The following is a 21,059-nucleotide window of genomic DNA, read 5'->3' as shown; positions in this document are numbered from 1 at the left end:
AGAATATACTTATCAGAGGTTTCAAAATTATAAGGAGCCTTTAAAACATTAGAACAAAAGTGCCAAGGTCTAAATTTCATCTTCATTTACTATGCTGGTTAATGAAGAATATCAGGATTTTATTGTTTTATAAGGTGATGATTTTTAAAGTTTCATACAATTTCAGTGGTCTCTATGAAGGAGGGTATTTTACCAAATAAAATTAACTTATGAAATGAATATAATTTCTTGTAATTCTTCCACATATTATTTATAAGAAAATATCATCTCTACAAATATATTATGAAAGTGTTGCTACTTTGCTGTCTATGTAAAAACTTTTTAAACATGCAGTAGGCAATCCCCTCTAACTTCCTGATTCTGCCAGCTCTGATAAACAGATCTGCAATCTGGTCTGCAACCTTCTGTGAATAAGAACCTAAACAAGAATTCTTTATAAAGACTCACCATTTCTGTACCACTGGATCTCTGGTTGGAAATGTTTAATTTCAGGAGTGATGACTACACGACAGCCTAGACTCATTGTCTCTCCCTCTCTCCCAAAAGACACATCAAACTTGTCATCAAAGTGGATCTCAAACTTGGATGCATAACCATAAGGGGTCACAGCAACTGGGTACAACAAAAACAAATATCAGTAATTTATTTTTTTTCTCATCAAAGAGACACAAGCATTTTAATAAGTACAGGCAGAAAGCAGTCACAATAAAGACTAATCAACTGACTTATCTGGGCAAAAATGAAGTTCTATGTAAGAAGTATATAGAACATATGCATATATTAGGTCATTAAATATGAAATGTCTGATTTCAAATCAAAAGTTTAGCTTACTGTATTTCAAACAAGCAGCAGCACAATTAATCAAAGTATGTGCCTAAACTATCGACACAATTTTGCCATCTTCACGGTAGCTTGTTTATGCCAGCAGCGAGGAAGCCTGGGGAGTGAGTGGCCGTGAAATCGCAAAAGGTGTTTTCCACAGCTTGTTGAAAATTGAATACTTTTCCTTGCAAGAAGTCGTCCACATCCTGGAAGAAATGGTCACCAGTTGGTACAAAGTCTGGTGAACACAGTGGATAGCAGAGAGTTTCCAAGTCCAGCCTCTGTAGTTTAAGCAGGGTTGTTTGTGTGACATGTGGTTGAGTGTTGTCTTGCAAGAGGATTGGCCTGTCTCTATTGACCAATCTCGGTTGCTTAATCGAAAGCATCCTCATCATTTCATCTAATTGATTGTACTAGACATCTGCTGTAATCCACTGACCAAGTATCATGAAGCTGTAGTGGATAATTCCAGTGCTGGACCACCAAACAGACACCAGCAGCCCTTCATGTTTATCCAACTATTGTGCCAAACATGATTGTCAAAAAGAATCCATTTTTCATCACACATAACAATACAGCGTAGAAATGGTTCACCTTTATGTCATGACGGCAAAGAAAGGCAAGCTTTGCGACGATTTCTCTTCTGACATTTGTTTAATTCATGCAGTGCCCATCTATACAGCTTCTTTACCTTGCCAATTTGTTTCAAATGGTCCAATACTGTTGGAATAGTAACATCAAACCTTGCTGCTAACTCACACATAGATTGAGATGGATTTGCTTCCATTAGTCTCTAGAGCTTTCATTATTATCTACCTTGGTCTCAGGTCACCCATGTGGCTCATTTTCAAGATTAAAATTACCAAAATGGAACTTCTCAAACCATCTACGTACTGTGCATTCATCAGCCACATCCTTCCCAAACACATCATGGATATTTCAAGCTGTCTGCGCTGCACTAGTTCCACAATTGAACTCATATTTGAAAATAACATGAATTTTCAACTGATCCATGGCTTCACAAAAATTGCTTCAAAAAAATGTGAAAGACAATCACAAGCCAAACTATGCGTTTGAAAGAATGAAGATGTACCTACACAATAAAAATAAAACAAGAAGTATCAAAGTGAAATGTTAGAGATACCAACTGTCAAACTTAGTACTTAAGGAAATCAGACATTTCATACTTAATAACCTAGTAACATTTGTATGGAAATTCTTCATTGGTCATATAAGCTAAATGCTTATTTTTATTATTATTATAATGAATAGAATTTAAAGGGTCAGGTTTAATGTCTTAAATGCAAATTAATACCACATTTAGCCTAGACTTAAATCGATGGCTGCAATATGTGTACTTTTTAATTTTAGATTTTGAGTTAATTTAAACTCTACTGCTTTTACTCTTGGGACAAAGTAGCCCTATCAATTACTCATAAAAATAAAGTTTTTCATCTGACAAGGGATGAATAACCAGAATACAAAAGGAGCTCAAACAACTCAATAGCAAAAAAACCAAATAACCTGATTTAAAAATGGGCAAAAGATCTGAACAGACATTTCTCAAAAGAAGACATACAACCAATTTGAAAAAAGAAAAACACATTTTTTAAAAAGAAGACACACAAATGGCCAAAAATTATATGAAAAAATACTCAACATCATTAATCATCAGAGAAATGTAAATCAAAACTACAAAAAAAAAAAGCCAGTTAAAATGGCTGTTATCAAAAAGACAGGCAATAATGAATGCTGACAAGGATGTGGAGAAGGGGAACCCTTATACACTGTTGTGGAAATGTCAATTATTATAGCCACTATGGAGAGCAGTATGGAGGCACCTTAAAAAACTAAAAATAGAACTACTATGTGATTCAGAAATCCCACTATTGGGTATATATCTAAAAGAAAAGAAATCAGTATATTGAAGAGGTATCTGTGATTGCGTGTTTATTACAGGACTCTTCACAGTACCCAAGATATGAAATCAACCTAAGCGTAAGTCAATGGATTAACAGATAAGGAAAATGTGATACGTATACACAATGGAATATTATTCAGCCATAAAAAGAATGAAATCTAGTCATTTGCAACAACATGGGTGGAACTAGAGGGCATTATGTTCAGTGAAAGAAGCCAGGCACAGAAAGACAAATATTGCATGTTCTCACTTATATGTGGGAGCTGAAAAATAATTGATCTCACAGAGACAGAGGGTAGAATGACGGTTAGTTATCAGAGGCTGGAAAGGGTAGTGGAGAGGGGGATAAAGTGGGGCTGGTTAATAGTTACAAAAAGACAGATAAAAGGAATAAGATCTAGTGCTCGGTAGCACAATAGGATGACTTTAGTTAACGATAATTTATTGTGTACTTTAAAACAACTAGAAGAGTGGAACTGGAATGTTCCTAACACAGAAATGATAAATGTTTGGGGTGATGGGTATCCCAATTACCCTGATTTGATCATTAAACATTGTATGCTTTTATCAAAATATCACATGTACCCACAAATAGGTGCAATTATTACATATCCATAATAATGAAAAAATTTTAATTCAAAATTTTTTTTAAAAATGGAATTTTTCAGTAAGTTGCTTCAGTTTCTTTAATGATATGAGTACAAAATGTAAGAAATATCAATGGGAGAAAATGGAAAAGTTTAAAATATTTAAATTTTTAAAAAGATTATTTTCAGAAATATCTTATTTATAGATTGAATAAATACCTGCAGCATCAATTCTCCTAGGTTTTATTTTCTCTTTTCACAGAAGACAGCACTTAGGAAAGAAATAACTATTTATTGATGGGTTATTACATGCCAGGCTCTTCACATTTGACATGTCATCTATGCCTTACAACAACTCCTTGGCATAGATATTACTTTTTCCTTTTATTAAGATGGGGATATGGAAGCTCACAGAGGTAATATACAGCTAATGCTAAAAATTCACAGCTGGTAAGTGTGAAATTGAAATTCAAACCCATAACTTCCCAAATCCAAAACTTAGGCTCTTTTTCACATACTTCGTCTCTCCTTCTAACACCTCTTAGTATTAACTTGAAAATGCAAACTAACATTTATCAAGTTCACCTTTTGCTATGTATTATTCCAAGTATTTAAAAGTTATTAACTCAAACCCCACAATAGCCCCATTAGGTAAGTACCATTATTATCTCTATTTTACAGAAGAGGAAACTGATGGATAAGGGGGCTAAATAACTGCCCACATTCACCCGCAGAACCAGATTTGCATTAGCAGGCTGTTTCCAGAACCCGTGCCCTCGATCAATACATTGTCCTGCCTTGAATTTGTGTGTTCTCAGGCAACCACAAACCAACAGAGAAATAAGTTCTCTTTGAAGGCATATCTCCCAGCTGCCTCACTTCTATGTGAGGATGTTCCACTGAGACCAGAGAGAGAAACTTGATCAGATCTTGCACAGCACTGGGAGGCTGGACTCTTCCAAAGCTGCCTTAGGCAGTGGAGGTGAGGATTACCAGGCAGGCTTGTAGTGACCAGGATGTTCCAGACCCAACTGGAAATGCAAATAGGCCCCCGGGAAGCAGACTGTAAATCCTAGGTTCTCTATATATCTGAGATTGGGGTTCAGAAGGGAGCTACTTCAGCTTTGACAACCAGAAAACAAAACATCATTCGTCACTTCCTCACCTTTTATCACACACATACTTTCCATCCCAGCGAAAAAGGGTTTAGGGCAGGAGTTGGTAAGCCTGTGGGCCAAATCTGGACTGCTTCCTGTTTAGTACCATCAAGAATGGCTTTTAAATGTTTTAATGGTTAAAAAAAATCAAAAGAAGAATATTTTGTGATGTGAAAAGTCATAGGAAATTCAAATTTCAATGTTCATAAATAAGTTTTTCTTGGAACACAGCCATGCTCATTCATTCACCTACTGTTTATGGGTACTTTTGTGTTATAGTGGTAGAGTTGAGTGGTTGTGACAAACACCATATGCTCTGTAAAGCCTAAAATATTTACAATCTAGTCTTTTACAGAGAATGTCTGCTGACCATTTGTTTAAAATATGGCTTAGAATGAAAAAGACCAAGTTACAAGTCCCTATTCCACTACTCTGTGGGTCTTGCCCTGCCATTTAACTTCTCTAAATTGTTTCCTCATCTGCACAGAACAGATAAAAATGCACCTACTTTATAAGCTTTGGGGGAACATTAAATGAATCAATGCATACAAAAAATGTCTTAGTACTGTGTCTGGCACAACTGACCAATAAATAACTATCAGAACAGAACGAAGAGCAGGGAGCTATGTCTGTGATATTTGCCAGCATATTCAAAGCATCTAAACCAGTGTCTAGCACATAGTAGGTGCTCAATAAATATTAGTTGAATGCATGGCTATGAGCCCTCTATTTTCTGTCAGGAACAACTGCACTGAGTTCAGGCGTTGGCCATAGGAGGTGCTGTAAGGTTGAGCAGTAAGAGAAGTGGGGCCACACCAGGCTTTCAGAACCCGCTTAACAGAGAGAAGGGGAAAGGGAGAAACATGGGTGAGGATACGGCCAGCCGTGGGAATGAGCAGGATACATTCAGAGGACTGACTGTGACCAACAGGCCAGTCCCGGGGACATTGGGAGGTAAGTCATAGCTCCAGAATTTCCAACTATTCTATCTCAATCAAGTTGTGGAAGGAGGACATGACATGGGATGTCCTCCTCTGTTGTTGCACCCTCATCCCCTCCTGCCCATAGGATTGGGACCAATGATTATGACTTGCAATATTAAAGTTAGGAGCCATCCCATGAAGTCAGTGGAATAGGTCATCTATAGACACCAAACTAACCAGTTAGGTGAAAAACTGACCCATGAAAAAGAATCTTCAGTCATTTTCAAAACTACCATTTATTCTTTAATGTTTGAAAAATAAGTTAGTGCTTGACTACCTTTTTCAGTCTGTCCATTGTAAACATATAATTATTTCAACAACCATAAAGATTTTACTATTGCTTCTCATGAACAGAAGTTCTGATGTAGATGAAATGATTGAAGTTCACAAAATTCACAAGTTACCACTGACCACAATATTTTATTATTTAACCACATTTAGACTTCATTTTAGACTGCACTTTATAAATTAAGGTATTTATTCATTCATTGTTGAATATCTGCTGTGTCAGGCCCTGGAGTTTAGCGATAAAAGGTCCAGCCTTGCCTCCAAGTGGCTTGTGGACCAGTGGGAGAGACTGACACATAACACGCAACAGTGTCCAGTGTCACAGATCCTCTGATGAGGTGCTGAGGCCTCACCTGGACACCTAACCCTGACTGGGTGGGGCATGGGAGTGGCGGTGGGGGTCAGACATGATTTTTTAAAAAATTTTGCCATGTACTCTGATAATTTTTATTCTATTTTACTTTTTTACATAAAAGGCTAATTTAACCCCTTAAATTGATTTAATTATCCACACCAATGGATGTTGAACACTTTAGGCACTGTTTTCTGAAACAGGTAGTAGTGGGAGACAAAACCAATCATGTGCTTTGGAAAGATAAAATTAAGCAGAAGCAAAAATGATCTGGAAAAAGACTATGAGAGAATGCAAGAATGATAGAGGAGAGAGAGGTCATTTCAGAAGCTTTTCAAAAAGACAGAATATTCTGAACTGACTGACCAGATACACAGGGGAAGGAAGAAGGCAGACCCGGAGATAACACTGTGATTCTCAGCCCAGGTTTCTGGGCAGACAAAGTGCCTTTAAAAGGAATGGGGGTGGGGTTGGGGTGGGGTGTAGATTTAAAAATGTAAATAAAAGGAATGGGGAAGTTGGGAGAGGGAGATAAGTACATGATAATACAAGATTATCAATTCTATTTTAGACAAAGAGTTTGGTGGGATTTGGAGGAAACTGTTACTAAGAAAGCTGACTATAGCACCGAAGTTGGTTGTCCCTCTAAAAAGAAGTTGGGATTAGAACCAAACAGAAATATAGGGTTTAACCCCCAGAGAGGGTAGTTCAAATTATGACAGAAGATGAGATGCTCTAGAAAAAATAAAGAGAGAAGAAAAAGAAGGATGAGGGTAGTAGACCTTTATGGTAAGAAAAAGGACCCAAGAGGGAGAGAGTTTCCACATGAGGGTGAATAAAGACTAGCAGCTGCTACTGAGGCAGAAAGATGAGGACTGAGAAAATAGCACTCGGTCTGTCAGTGTTTTTTTGCACCAGATTTGGTAAATAAGAGTAAGAGGTACCTTGAGTGAGTGGTGGGACCGAAGCCAAACTCAAGAGGGTTAAGCAGTGAGTGATAGTAAGAAAGTGAAATAAATTTAAGTTCCAGACATGATTTCTGAAGGAGGTGATGCCGACCTGGATAATTAGGGATGAGTAAGAGTGTTTTGACATAGTCCAGACTCATGTGTGTGTGTGCATGTGTGTATTTGGTTAAATCATTCTGCCCAGGTTTGTATAATGATCTGTCTCAATTTAACACAGAAATACTCAAAAGCATTTGCCATTTTTAGCCCATCACATCTGGGCTTTCATAAAATCAGAACAAAGCAATTAGATTCAGAAAGAGTAACCAAAGAATCTAAATAAATAAATAAAATAAATAAAATAAAACTAACCACAGATACCTAGTATATCCATCCTAGCATATACTATGTTATATATAGCATGCATTTATTTCAGCACCATAGAATAGCTTATTATTATGTATTTTACACAAAGATGATATTTAGCAAATATATTTTGAAACTTACAGCTGAGTGGCATGGTAGAAGCCCCAGCACGGAAGCGAGTCTCATCAAACTCTCCCTTATATCCTAGGAAAGACAAAGTGAAGTGCTTTGTGACGGATTCCTATTCTTTGCAATGGGAAGAAATTTTAAAAAAACACTTTGAATAAAGTAAATCGGGCAAACCTACTCTTTACCACAACTGAAGCATATGCTGAAAGCTCTCCTTTAACATTCATGGCCGAGGCCCGGTACTGAGCTGTATCTTCAAAATCACATCTGAAAGAACATATGGAAATGAATATCCATTGTAGTGACCATCCTTGGAATTACTAGCTGTTGTATCAGGGAACTCTTTGCCAACATGGCACACTGCAAATCAGTGGCTGACACACGGCTCTTTGGGGCTTCTGATGAAGCTGCTGTCTGATGTTGCTACCGGCAGGATTTTGTATATAGCGCAAGGGATCTACTGCAGTTTCTCACCAGCAGCACAGAGTAGGGGGAGAACACCTGTAGTCCACTGTGACCCCAGCCTGGGTTCATTTAACACATTAAAAAAAGTCAACAAAGTGCTAAGCACATAAATTACAGAGGGACAACATTATGATATGCTTTCCTAAAGTTCTATTGGAAGGAGAAATGTCCAGCCATGTACCTTCGAAGCAGTAACTAGCCAGAGGCATACTTAAGAGCGTGGTCTCCCTGCTGTCCTGCCCTCATGGTGGGTTTCCGCTTGGGGGCCACAGGGAAGGGAAAGAAGCAGCCCCTCCTTGCAGAGCCCCACAGCCTCCCTGAGCCACACACCTGAGCCAGGTTGGTCTTGGTCTTATGTATGGTTCTGTGTTCTAGTTTCAAAACACAAGTTATTTACACCTCAATTCCACTAAGGTTCAGGCCACACTTGGGAGTTTCAGCTCACAGCACAACACAAGAAGTGCCACTTGGTTGTTCCTCTAAATTAGACTACACAAACTGGAATGTTTCATAAAAATGGAAATAGGGAGAGAATGATCTCACAGAGAGATGAACAGACTAAGATTTCAAAGCTTGTTGTTTTGTGTCTTATCACTACCAGTGCCCCACGTTCTTCATTGTTCCTTAGGGTTTAGTTTCATTTGTGTAAACTTATTTCATGCTGAAATTTTACGGACATCAATAGAACTCCAGGAAGGCAAATACAGTTGCCCTTCTCGTAACTATTTAATCCTGAAAGTAACAGTGTAGCTCACAGTTGCCTTAGTAGAACCACCCACTGACAGAACTGATGTGACTGTAGGTTGGGGTCAGTGCTCGGCAAACATCTCAGGGGCCCGGCATCACTTGGGCCAACTCCTCTGATCTGAGAAGAAGGCAATAAATCTCTTGAGAGTGAACAGTGTAAATTTCACTTTGACATTTCAGCGCGCTGTGGTTCTATCTGAACTGAAAATGGTGAGTTTGCCTAGCTTTTTCATCCCGATAACTAGGTTTGGATTTCAAAACCATCTTGGGACATATGATAAAGCTTTGAGAACTCAAAAATTTTGATGTGGGTTTTTTTAATCTTTATTTTTTTTTTTAATTTCCAAGTATTATGGGGGTACAAATGTTTCTGGTTACATGGATCGCTTTTGTAAAGCTCAAGTCAGGGTTAAAAGTATGCCTGTCACCCATACAGTTAATGTTCATTGTACTTGTTAGGTAGGTTTTCGCCCCCCCGTCCCCTCTTCCCCTCCTCCACCCTTGATGTGGGTTTTGTTTTCAAATTTTGCTTTGGATTTTACTTCACCCTAAAACATCTGAATGTCCAGCCTTGTCTCACATACACAGTTGACAGTGTATACATAATACTTTCCCATAGTTCCTGGTGAACTGAAGAAAAGAATAGTATTTCCAAATTCAGCCCACTTTCAATGGCACCCACCCCAACCTCCGTGGCCTTTATTTACTAAAAACAAAGGAGTACGATGATGATATTGATTTGGAACTCTGAAATGATTACTGAATATAAATACCTATTTATACAACTTATTTTCTTACTAGTATGTAAGAAAAACTCTCAAGTATATGACAGGTTAAATAAAAAGATACAAATTATGCTTATCACCTTTGACAAAATTCAAACATAAAATCCCTTTGGGAGGTAGTATAAGATTAATCATGCATATCACTTTTAGGTGTGCACCAAAAGAAACGTGTGGGAATGTCCCTCAGTGTGGTCACGCTGCACTGGGATGAAGCAGTGAGGCACCTCTCTGAGTGACTGTTGGGCAACACACACGGACATTGATGTTGTCTTACGCGTTAATCTCCAGAGAGTGCATTCCATATCGACTTTCAATAATATACTTTCCAGGGTTTGCATGGACATTTATTGGCACCTGGTTTTTATACCTGAAAGATAGTGGAAACAAAATGAAGTAAATTGAAGTGCAAATAACATCATGATTAAACACACACACACACACACACACACACACACACAGGGAGCACCTTCTGTAAACACGGCACTGAGGGTAGCAGCAGCATCTATTCAACAAATGTAAATTGTATTAACTTAAATAAAATACACTAACAATATAATAAAACATCTCGATGAAGTGCTTTCCCCTCCTCTGTAAACTTACATGGAAACAGTTGACCATTCACAACAATGTGGATGAATCTCATGTATGTAATGTTAGTGAAAAAAAGCCATTTACAAAAGAGTGCATAGTACAGTGATTGTTTTTATATAAAACACAAAAACAAAAAGACTAATTAATATTGCTAAAAGTCAGGATACTGATTTCCCAGGGTGGAGTGGAAGGACGTGAAGGAGGCTTCTTGGGTGCTGATAAAGTTGGATTTCTCCATTTGTGTGCTAGTTACATGGGTGTGTGCAATCTATAAACATTCACCAAAGCTATACATTTATATATCATAATATGCACTTTTGTGTGTGTATATTATACTACAATTAAGAAGCTTAAAACAAAGTTGAGCATTGTTGACATAATAGGGAGGCTTTGTGTTGGGGGTTTTATTGTTGGCTGTCTGTGTAGGATGAAAGTAAAACATTCTTCTTGCTAACATTCTTGCATGGTGTTAAAAAAAAGTCATTGTATTGAAAGATCATTATATTTAAGTTTTTTATTTTATGTCACAAGCAAACATGGCTCATTCCCTGGAAGAACTTATAAGTCATGAAAGGAAACTTCTGACAAATAAAAGCTACAAGCCTCCCTTTTTCTGACCATTCCATCTCTGGTTAGCCTCTCAGCGCTCAGTGGGTGGGCTCCTTGGAGGGGCCTTTCCCTGAGACACTGTCCTCCGGGTCTGTACGCAGCACCTGACTCTTCACCACATCCTCATGCTCTCAGTAGCCAGTGGCTATGGTGCCAGACCAGGCTTTTCTATTTAACCCGTTTTCTGCCCAAAAGAGGAACTGGGTTTCACTTGTTTCTCTTTCAGACACGCCACTTTGTGTGCACAGATAATGTAAATAACACTAATAGCCATAACTGATGTAGACAATTGCCTACGCGCCAGGCAATGCTCTAAGCGATTTTTGTATATACTGGTAAATTCGATCCTCAGGATAACCATATGATGTAGTGCTCTTTTTAACCTCCTTTTCCAGATGAAGAAACCAATGCATGGAGAGGTTAAGGAACTTGCCCAGGTCACACTGCCAGGAATAGCAGAGTGGGATTTGATCCCAGGCAGCCTGGCTCCTGGAGACTATGTGATGCTTCCATTTTCTAGTTGTTCTCTATGTAGCTGCATTTCATTTCTTCAGACTTTAGGAAATGACTACAAGGAGGTTTGGGAGCAGGGAAAGTGGTGGAAAGGGAGAGAAAGAAAGAATATCAGCTTCAGTCATCTCCTCCCTTTCTTCAGCTCTCTCTCTCTCTCTCACATACAGCCCTCATGTCCCTAAAGTACGTTATTCATTTTCAATAGCATTTTTAAAAAATGCATCACTCTCTTTCTAGTAAAACCCCAACTCATCCTTCATGATTCAGATCAATTGCTACTTCTTCAGTAAATTCCTCCCTAAAATACCACACAATATGAATCATTCCTACCTTTCCGCATCAGGGTTATTGGGTTCAAATTGCTAAATGTAACATTTATCAAAATTATGGTTGGATATGTGTCTCTCCTACTAAGTTGCTCTCCTACTAAGTTGCCAGTCCCTCAAAGATGAGGACTGTGTCTGATCCACATTGACTTCTATTAAATATTCCCACTCCTGAGGGAGGATAGTCATGGGTCAGTGTCAGGCCCTCAGTGTTGGTTAAATTGGATTGAACAGAATAACCCTGTAACACAATAGATTAATTGTGGCTTCATACTTTTTCAGCAGAAGGAATGGAGTTCTGACGGACATATACTTGATGATGGGAATGATTTTAAATAAGTGCACATGAAGAAAGTTAGCTGAGGCTCTTTGGTCTTGGTTCCCTAAAACGTGAAATGAAGAGAGTTGAACTAGCTCCAGAATCGCAGCTGCGTGGCAGGTGTGCGGCACGACCTCCTTCCGCACCCACAGGAGGCCACTGACTTCATGCTGCTTCCTGCCAGCCCAGAAACGGCCGCAGACGGGTGTCCGAGCGCAGGGCTGGAGGTAGCCAGGATGATCTGATCAGAGATGGCCTGTAAAAAGAAATCGACTGGCCACCCCTAATCTCCAGCATTCCCCGTTTGGGTGAATGACAGAGTAGACCATGTTCATTGCCACGTTCTTCTGATTTGATTGGTTTAGGTAATTTCATGCTTGACTCAGAAGCTTGCTCCCTTGTGCTGAGGTTTTTCATGTGCTGGAGGGTTTTCAGTAGTTCCTCTTCTCATAAGAAAAGCAATATGATGCTAAAGGCTGTGGCCTGTGCTGTGTGACCAAACAACTGAGTGACACTCCTTGGCTTCTGATCAAAATGTTCCTCATATCTCCATAAAGTTTGTGTTAAAGTATTTTGTGGCTCCGGTGGTTGCTTCAGCCTCGTTGCCTTCCAGTACTTCCCAACTTAGCACCTCAATGCCTTTCCCCAGCTAATGACATTTCTATTATGAGCACCTGGCAAAGGAAGTCGGTTTAAAAGACACACGCACACCACTTTCGGACCTTCTCATCTTTCCTCTGGAGACCAGGTGCCAGTGTGAGACATTCCTGTTTTAAAGCAGTGGACAAGGACTAAGTCAGGAAGTGATTTAATTCTATTCTCTGAGGAATTTTACCCAGCAAGGCATTCAAGTTTGGGGTCACCTGAGATTGGTTGTCTTTAGCATTAAGTCAGGAAAGAAGGATTTTTGGCCTGCTCTGTATATACTTCACAGCTTCTTAATTCTGGAAAGTGAAATTCCAAACTGGCCAGTCATTGGCTAATTTTGGAGATTAATCTACACCCTGGGATTATGTGTCAAAAGCTTTCTTAAATCCTTGTGAATATTCAGACTTGTACCATTTCCCTTATCATTTTCATGTAGAGTCTATGAGCTATTAATTAGCTTTCAGTATGCTTTAGTATTTCCAGAATAACACTCTGCTATTCAGTGACTTTAACTTATATGTGTAAAACATACACTTAATCCCCCCCAGGAAAATTGCAGTTGAGATGTTGGGCTGACTTTGGTAATACGAGGTTACAGTAAAATCTCTTCAGCAATGTATAGTCAAGCAAAAAAGCTTCATGATAATTTTTTTCTATCAACAAATTATACATACCAAAGTGATCTTTAATATGTTGAATCTCACCACAAGTGGCATTGCTGCTTAGAACTCAACCTCCTGTTTTGAATAAATAACTACACACCCACTTTAAAAACCAGTTATCTGAGAGAGATCTGTCTCATTAGGATCAATTTTGGAATTAAATAAATAAGAAGAATCTAAAATAAAACTCCAAATCCTTATGCTAGGAAACAATTATAAATTGTAAATAATTTTTGTTAACCATTTTCAGTGTAGGCTGTTTTTCTTATGATAATATGATAGTAATTGCTAAATTTAAATATGTGATGAATGACTCTAATCTTGTAAATAAACTCGATGCTTATGATTCTATTATGGAATTTACAAATTCTCATAATTTACAAAAATAGAAAAAGAGTTTTCCAAATCTCCAGACTCTTCCGAATATACATTTTTTATACTCTTTTATTCCCAGGTTTTGAATTATTATAATGCTTATCAACAAATTTCTTTAAGTATCTCTTTGACAATGACTTTAGGGCCAAACTGAAGAATTTTACGCACTTTTCTTCTTCTTCTTTTTTTTTTTTTGAGACAGAGTCTCGCTCTGTTGCCCTGGGTAGAGTGTAGTGTCGTCATCAGAGCTCACTGTAGCCTCAAAATCCTGGGCTCAGGTGATTCTCCTGCCTCAGTCTTCTGAATAGCTGAGACTACAAGCCCACACCACCACGCCTGGCTAATTTTTCTATTTTTAGTACAGATGGGGGTCTCGCTCTTGCCCAGGCTGGTCTCGAGCTCCTGACCTCAAGCGATCCTCCCACCTCAGCCTCCTAGAGTGCTAGGATTACAGGCGGGAGCCACCTCGCCCAGCCTATGCACGTATTTTAATGTCTTAATTGAGGATCTAGGCCAATATCCAACCTACAGATCTGAAAACATGTGTGCTGCGTGAGTGAGTGAATGACTGCTACGCACTAATACTAACACATTGCTGCAGTGAGTGTTCTCGCATTTCCCTGCAGGTTCCAATCAAGATTTCCATTGACAAATTTGATTTGGGCTTCCGGCCAGAAATCCAATTGAATCTGGCTCTTTTTAAAAGTATGAAATTAACACAATTCTCTCCTTTTAAAGAAAACTTTTTTCTTCTCCCCTATTTCATATAATTTAAAAAATCTGACTAGGCAATACACTTATATGGTCCAAGAACCAAAGCTATAAAGGGTGCTTAGTGAGTCCTGGCACCTTCCTGCTACTTGTCCCCTTCCTCAGAGTCAATTGCTCTTCTTAGGTTCTTACATATTCTTCCAGAATCTCATTATCCAAATAAAACAAGTACAAACATAAATTCTCTTTTCCTCCACTTTGAAACAAATAGACTATTATGTAAGTTATTATGTTAAAAAAGCCTATTATATTTTAAAACTTTGGTTTTTTCACTACATATATATTTTTCCTTCTATGTTGACAAAGCCTTCCTCCAGGACGGCCAGCTTCACTGTGGTGTCACTGCTGCCTCCCCGTTACTAACTTTTCCACTGAGCTCAAAGCATAGACAGGCTTCCTTCTGCCCTCAGGGTGAGCTGGAAACAGGATGGTGCTCTATAGCCATCTCTAACTACCCTTGATGAGTGACATGTGCTCCTGTCATTCAGTGCTCTCTGGGTAACCTCTAAGTTCCACTTAAATAGATTTGGTTGGTAACTCGGAGTTGGCCAGAGAACAGCTGTTGTGTGTTTGTATAATTTCTTGGCCTCAGCGACTCCCATGACATAAACATGCTCAATGGAAACTTGGAGCCAAACTCTCTTTGGAAAGGGCTCTGGCGGAGCCAGGGCCTGGGTACACACAACTTTGTAAGACATGGCTGAGGACTTAACTGCTACAAGTGAAGGCAGCATGATTGTACGAAGCATCATCACAACCTTATTCTTTTAATTTACCTCCTTCTCTTCAGGAAGGGCATTCTCAATATTTCTTTCACGTTTGTGCTCAGTGTCAGGCCCAGGAAGCTGCAGTTGGGTACCAAAAAGGCATAAATGCCAGCAAACTAACCACCCAACAACCTTGGTTCTTGCTTGGGTTGTGGGATCCCTGCTGTTTGAGGGGAGGGTGTTTACTGAAGATTGTCTACTCTGTACTAGCGTTGAAAGTAAACTACAGCTCCAGTTAATGAGTTTTTAAAAAGGTGGGATACTAATCCCATCCAGAAGTCAACTCCCAGAGAATGAAGCTTAAGTTTCAGGGTCCCTCACAAACATGAGTCCCTGCAAGGCCCTATGCCTAATGTGTACTACTAACTTTATATTCTTTCTTGTAAAGAGTGCCCCCCAAAACTGTATAAGCTTCATGCTCCACAAAACCTGGATCTGACTCTGTTTATTGCCATAGCTCGTTGTCAGTTATCTGCTAGCTGATTATACAAATTTCAGCTTTACCCAGGGTGCAGTGGCTCATGCCTATAATCCTAGCACTCTGGGAGGCCAATGTGGGAGAATTGCTTGAGAACAGCCATTCAAAACCAGCCTGAGCAAGAGTGAGACCTTGTCTCGACTAAAAATAAAAAAATTAGCTGGGTGTGGTGGTGCACACCGGTAGTCCCAGCTACCAGGGAGGCTGAGGCAGAAGGATCACCTATAGCCCCGGAGTTGGAGCTTGCAGTGAGCTACAATGACATCACTACACTCTACCCAGGGACACACAGTGAGACTATCTCAACAACAAGAAAAAAGGCAACTGAGCACAACAACAACAACAGTAAAAGCAAGACAAATCTTCCTTTCAGGAGTACAGTCAACTATTTTCTTAGTTGTCCCTGATTCTTTGTTTTAATACTTATTTTTCACTTAGCTCGCAAGGCAACAAGACTTTCTGCATAATGCTCTGGCCTGTCCCTCCTAGAGAATTTATGGTAGGGAATGAAGTCACTACGACTGGTGCTTTGCATCAGGCTAGAGTGAGTTGTCCTCTCCTAGCACTAAAGGGGGTGCAGGAACCAGAGGAGGCTCTTCCAGTGCTTCCTGTCACAAAGCTGTCTCTGTGCCTTCACTTTAGTTTGAAATGATCCCCTAGGACATAAAAATTCACATGTAAATGAAATAAATATTTTAAAACCACCTGTGAAAGATTTGGGGGTCAAATGTACTGCAACTCAGCTCTGTTAGTGAAGATAACCAAAACATATAGTATTTCTATTATTGAATTTAACTAGAATTTGGAGGGTTGACAGTCTGGTCATCTCATATTTTTCTGGAGAGTTTTTATCTTTTTTGTTTGTTTTTAAATTACTCCTTTTCCAGGCCAACAAAGCACAATGTGAGTTTAATCTCTGAGGTTAAGCTCTGCTTTTGTGAAATCACATCACTTTTGCTTAATGATACCATCAATGGTTTGTGGTTAGGTTTTTATTCCAGTTGCTGTGTACTTGAGAGAATAAATAAATGCTTAGGAAATTAATATAGATCTCCCAGAAATTATTTTGTATCCTTTTGAAAATCATCTTTAACTTTAATTTTTAAAAAGAGGAAAACAGAGATAGGAAACTGTGTAATAAATATATTTACTCAACTAAGATCTCCAGTTACTAATTTATTATTCACATATTTTAATTCATAAAAGAAGAGAACTTTTTACTGACTAAATAATATTTCTTGGAGCTGTAAATTTGTTATTCTTTATGGATTTCTATAGGAAAATTTGGAATTTTTTTGAGGTGAGAAGTAATCAGTTTTTTAAGAGGAAATGTCCCTTTAATAGGACAAATTGTGCAACTCTATAGTCACAGAAAGGTAGGCAAAGGCATATTGATTTGTAAACTAAAAATAAAACCCTCTCCCACCAATTGAACAGATCCCTTCTTGGGCAAAAGGACTCCAGAAAAATCTTAAAACTGAGTTCCCAGCCATGATGAGAAAGGAGGTTGGACACACTTCCCATATCCCTGTCCTTTTGGAGTTTAGACACAAAGCTGATTCAGCCATGGTATCATATGACAGGTAACAGACCCCCTTAACTTGAACATTCCTTTCTGCTAACTCAAAGTTTTTAGAGAAAGCTTTATTCCTTTAGCCAATTGCAAATTAAAGAATCTCTAAATCCACCTATGACTTGTGAGCCCCCACTTCAAGATGTCCCACCTTTTCTGGCAGAACCAATGTATACCTTCCATGTACTGATTTATGTCTTTGCCTGCAATTCTTATCTCCTTGAAATGTACAAAACCAAAATGTAATCCACCTTGGGACCTCTTACTCAACACCTCTTGAATTTGTGTTTTCCCCAGGCTGTGGTCACTCATATTTGGTTCAGAATAAACCTCTTTAAAATATTTTACAGTTTGGTTTTTCTGTTAACAGAAATTTACTTTTATATTGTAAAGCTTATAAGTTGATTTTTTTAAAACTTCATTGTCATTGAAATATGTTCCTACATTTCTCATCTTTGTTACTATAAATTATTTGCCCTGATAATTCATAGCCAGCTTTGATTTTTATTCTTTAGTTTTCAAACTCAAGAGCCCTGAAAAGAGTTTACATACATAGAAAAATTATAAGTCCAAAATTATCAAAGGCAGACTAATATCACAGGTGAATTTTTTAAAAACTCACCACCTGCTTCTTAAGAACAACCATAGACAGTTAAATGGGTTTATCTTGTCAGCTCCCTCCATTAGTCCAAGTCAGGCATCAACATTAGAAATAATGGAAAAGAAAGAAGTAGGCAGACACTCTGGGTGATGGTGACAACTGTGTAGTGTTTGTTTATATTACAACCTAAGGGGCATTTGCCACCACTTCTGAGGATAAAAAAGCAGCATGCAAAATACCTGTGTCAGAGAATAAAAAGGGAACGTCTTTTTTAAGTATCTAGATTATTTTCATATTACTGTTCTCTGTGGCAGATATGGCATATGACAGAAAGTTCTCAGTTTAGGGATCACAAAGGTACTGACAACTGCAATAGGATATATACCAGAAGGAGAAAAACAGTGCTTATTCTTTGTTAAAAGAAAATGTCTTAAGGCCCCATATTGTCTCCCACTCAGTTCTCTCTTTTGTTTGGTGTCAGAAAACACATTGAGGCCTCAGCTCACGTGAGGGGCAGAGATGGGAGCCCTGTGGGTCTTAGTTATTTTGTAAAAGATGGCATTTGTTCTGATCACATAATCATATTATTTTATAAAGTTCATTTATAGAAATAAATTTTTATAGACCATAGAAGTTATAGACATATTTTTGGTATATAAATATGTTGACTAAAATCTAATACTTTATATAAAATAAAGACCCATTTGTATGATAGGATTATAAAGTACTATAATGAATCACATATATGCAAGACTGTTTTTTCTTCTCATATACAAAAATTCATCCCAATATCCTTTCTTTACTCTTTTGAAAACCGATACAAACTTCTAGATGCCTTCATTGACTCTTGCATATTGATATATCCGTGTGTTTTCACTACAGGGAAATTTAACTTTGTGTAATGAATTCTGTTAGCTTTCATAAAGATAACATACCAAGTGACACGAGGTTCTGGCCAGCCTGCTACGGAACAGTGTAATTTTACATTCTCTTTCTCCCAAACCGTGTGGGAACGAGGTTTAATGATAAACTCAGGAGCATGCAGAAGATGGTCTTCATTCAACTTGGCATGAAATGCCTCAGTTTCTTCTAACTGAAAAAACAAACAAACAAACAAACATATTATCAAAATACTACTAGATCAAAGTGATCTCTGGTGTCAAAATAACAAGTGGAAACCAAAATTTGCATTTTTCCATTTGGAACCTTACTTTTTTGTTTAGATAAAATGCATTCCCTTTCCTCCTTTTAAAAACTGATGTAGTTATTTAATATTTTAAGCTTGAGCAATGTAGTTTACTTCCCTAAGGTGAATTTCTTAAGGTTCTTTAAAACCTTAATTTCTTCAGAACCTAAAATTCCATGAAGTTTAAAATTATTAAGTTTACCTTTCTTTGGACTTACACATTTTAATGTCTTTCACCTTGTTTTCTTTAGTTTTGTTTCTCCATAATTTCTTCATTTGAAACAAATCAATCTGTATCTACACACACACACACACACACACAACTTGTTACATGCATTTCCACTTTTGTAAGTTGCATTAATTGTCTGTTCTTACTGTTTTTCTCAGTGACAGGTGTTCTGCCTTTTCTCGAATTGCAACTTTCCTTGACTTCTTCTCAAAAGTTTCCTCCTGTTGAAAAGTGGATGTGGCCTGTTTGGATTCCACAGACCGTTTGGACGCTTGGGACTGTTTGGATGCTGTGGACTGTTTGGACGCTTTGGACTGTTTAGATGATATGATTCCTTCCTCACTAGCAAGAAGATTCCTCTGGGCTATGTAAGCAGCAGCTTCTTTAATTCTTTCTTCTTCTGTATCTGTAACTCCACTGACATGCACTTGACTAAAATACAATAATAGTAAAATGTGAATATCGTGGATGGCAGTGATAAGACTGCCTATTTTACTAAGTTCAAAGTATCCGCCTTCAGACATTGTGTCCTGCACCCAGAGAAAACCTGACACACAAAAACCTGGTAAATCAGAAGCTGACTCTTCATGTACGGAAGTGGTCATCCCCTTAACAAATAGTGATAACAATGATAACAGAAATAATAATATCTATATGGCCTGGGTGCTTTTCACATACATTATCTCATTTCATCCCCACAAAAACCCAATGAGGTAAACTATCATTTCTATTTTAGACATATGGTAACAAGGTTCAGAAAAGTTAGATAACTTGCTCAAGGTCATATCACTGGTTGTCTTAGTGTGTTTAAATATGATTTCATTTACAATAAAAGATTAAGTTATGGCTTCCTTTCCAGAAAAGACATATTGTAAAATGAGATATAGTTTGTGTGCTTGTGATCCTGATATATGACTATGAGTTTGATCTGGATTCTGTAGCTCAGCTGATGTAATGTATTACCCAGAGCTGTTGCATGTATAAATAAGTTCTAAATTTACATGAGATCCTTATGCCCACTAGGTTTCTTTCTAAGATAATAAAGGTTGTGTGTGTGTGTGTGTATATATATATATATATATACACACACACACACACACACACACACACACACACTATGTTTGTGAGTATCCAATATGAAGACTGTCATATTGGATACTCAACCTTGATGAAAAGAAATTATCAAACTTGTAATCAAAGTAGTGATATTTATAAATGTGACTTATTTATTACTCATAATTGATGATGATGGCAGGTCAGTGACAATATCCAAAAGTGCTGTGTCTAATGTGGTAGTTTATGATATAATTTGTGCTGTGATTTATTAATGTTGTTAAACATATTGGATTATTTTTAACCTCCTTCAATGCCTTTATTGTAAACCCCATTGGATGTTTTAGTAAAAGACTGTATTTATTACATTGAAGATTCTTTTGAAATTGAGTCTCCTTAAACCTCTTAAGTCAGAATTGTACATTTGGTTTTCTTATAAGAATGATTACTTAAAAAATTAAGCAAGTACTACCATTGTGTTTGCAAGTTCCAAGCACTTGAATCTACGCAGTTTGCTGAGGAACAGGACTCAGTATTTGCCAGAATTTGGAATTTCTCATGGAATGCTATGAAAACATCTGGCAGACAAGATAAGTCCACCTTATTTCTGACCAAACTTAGTGAGTAAATTTTAAGTTTTTTCTCTATCTCTATAAATATTAATAAGTTAGTCCTAACTGTGGAAGTGAGTGGCTATATTAATCCCCTATCATTTGGTGGGGGGAAGATGAAAGATTTCTATCTTAGTGTCATGACATAACTACCTCTAACATTTTTTGGAATAAGGTAGGAAGTGAATGAATTAATAA

General features: G+C 37.9%; 1 protein-coding gene across 2 annotated transcripts in view; it reads right to left on the bottom strand.

Moving 5' to 3' along the window:
- MYOM1 (myomesin 1) overlaps positions 1-21,059 on the bottom strand; it is a 147,731-nt gene that overhangs the window by 83,883 nt on the left and 42,789 nt on the right. For both annotated transcript variants that reach the window (XM_045527395.1, XM_045527396.1), the window contains exons 6-11: positions 19,344-19,629; positions 18,718-18,875; positions 9,824-9,916; positions 7,731-7,819; positions 7,565-7,627; positions 448-612 (exon numbers count right to left, since the gene is read on the bottom strand). In XM_045527395.1, the coding sequence (XP_045383351.1) occupies positions 448-612; positions 7,565-7,627; positions 7,731-7,819; positions 9,824-9,916; positions 18,718-18,875; positions 19,344-19,629 (854 nt within the window). The remainder of the gene's footprint in view (positions 1-447; positions 613-7,564; positions 7,628-7,730; positions 7,820-9,823; positions 9,917-18,717; positions 18,876-19,343; positions 19,630-21,059) is intronic.

This window comes from Lemur catta, chromosome 16, assembly GCF_020740605.2.
Source record: "Lemur catta isolate mLemCat1 chromosome 16, mLemCat1.pri, whole genome shotgun sequence".
Taxonomy (NCBI): Eukaryota; Metazoa; Chordata; class Mammalia; order Primates; family Lemuridae; genus Lemur; species Lemur catta.
The sequence above is the reverse complement of the archived record's forward strand: the minus strand, read 5'-3'. Positions and strand labels throughout refer to the sequence as shown.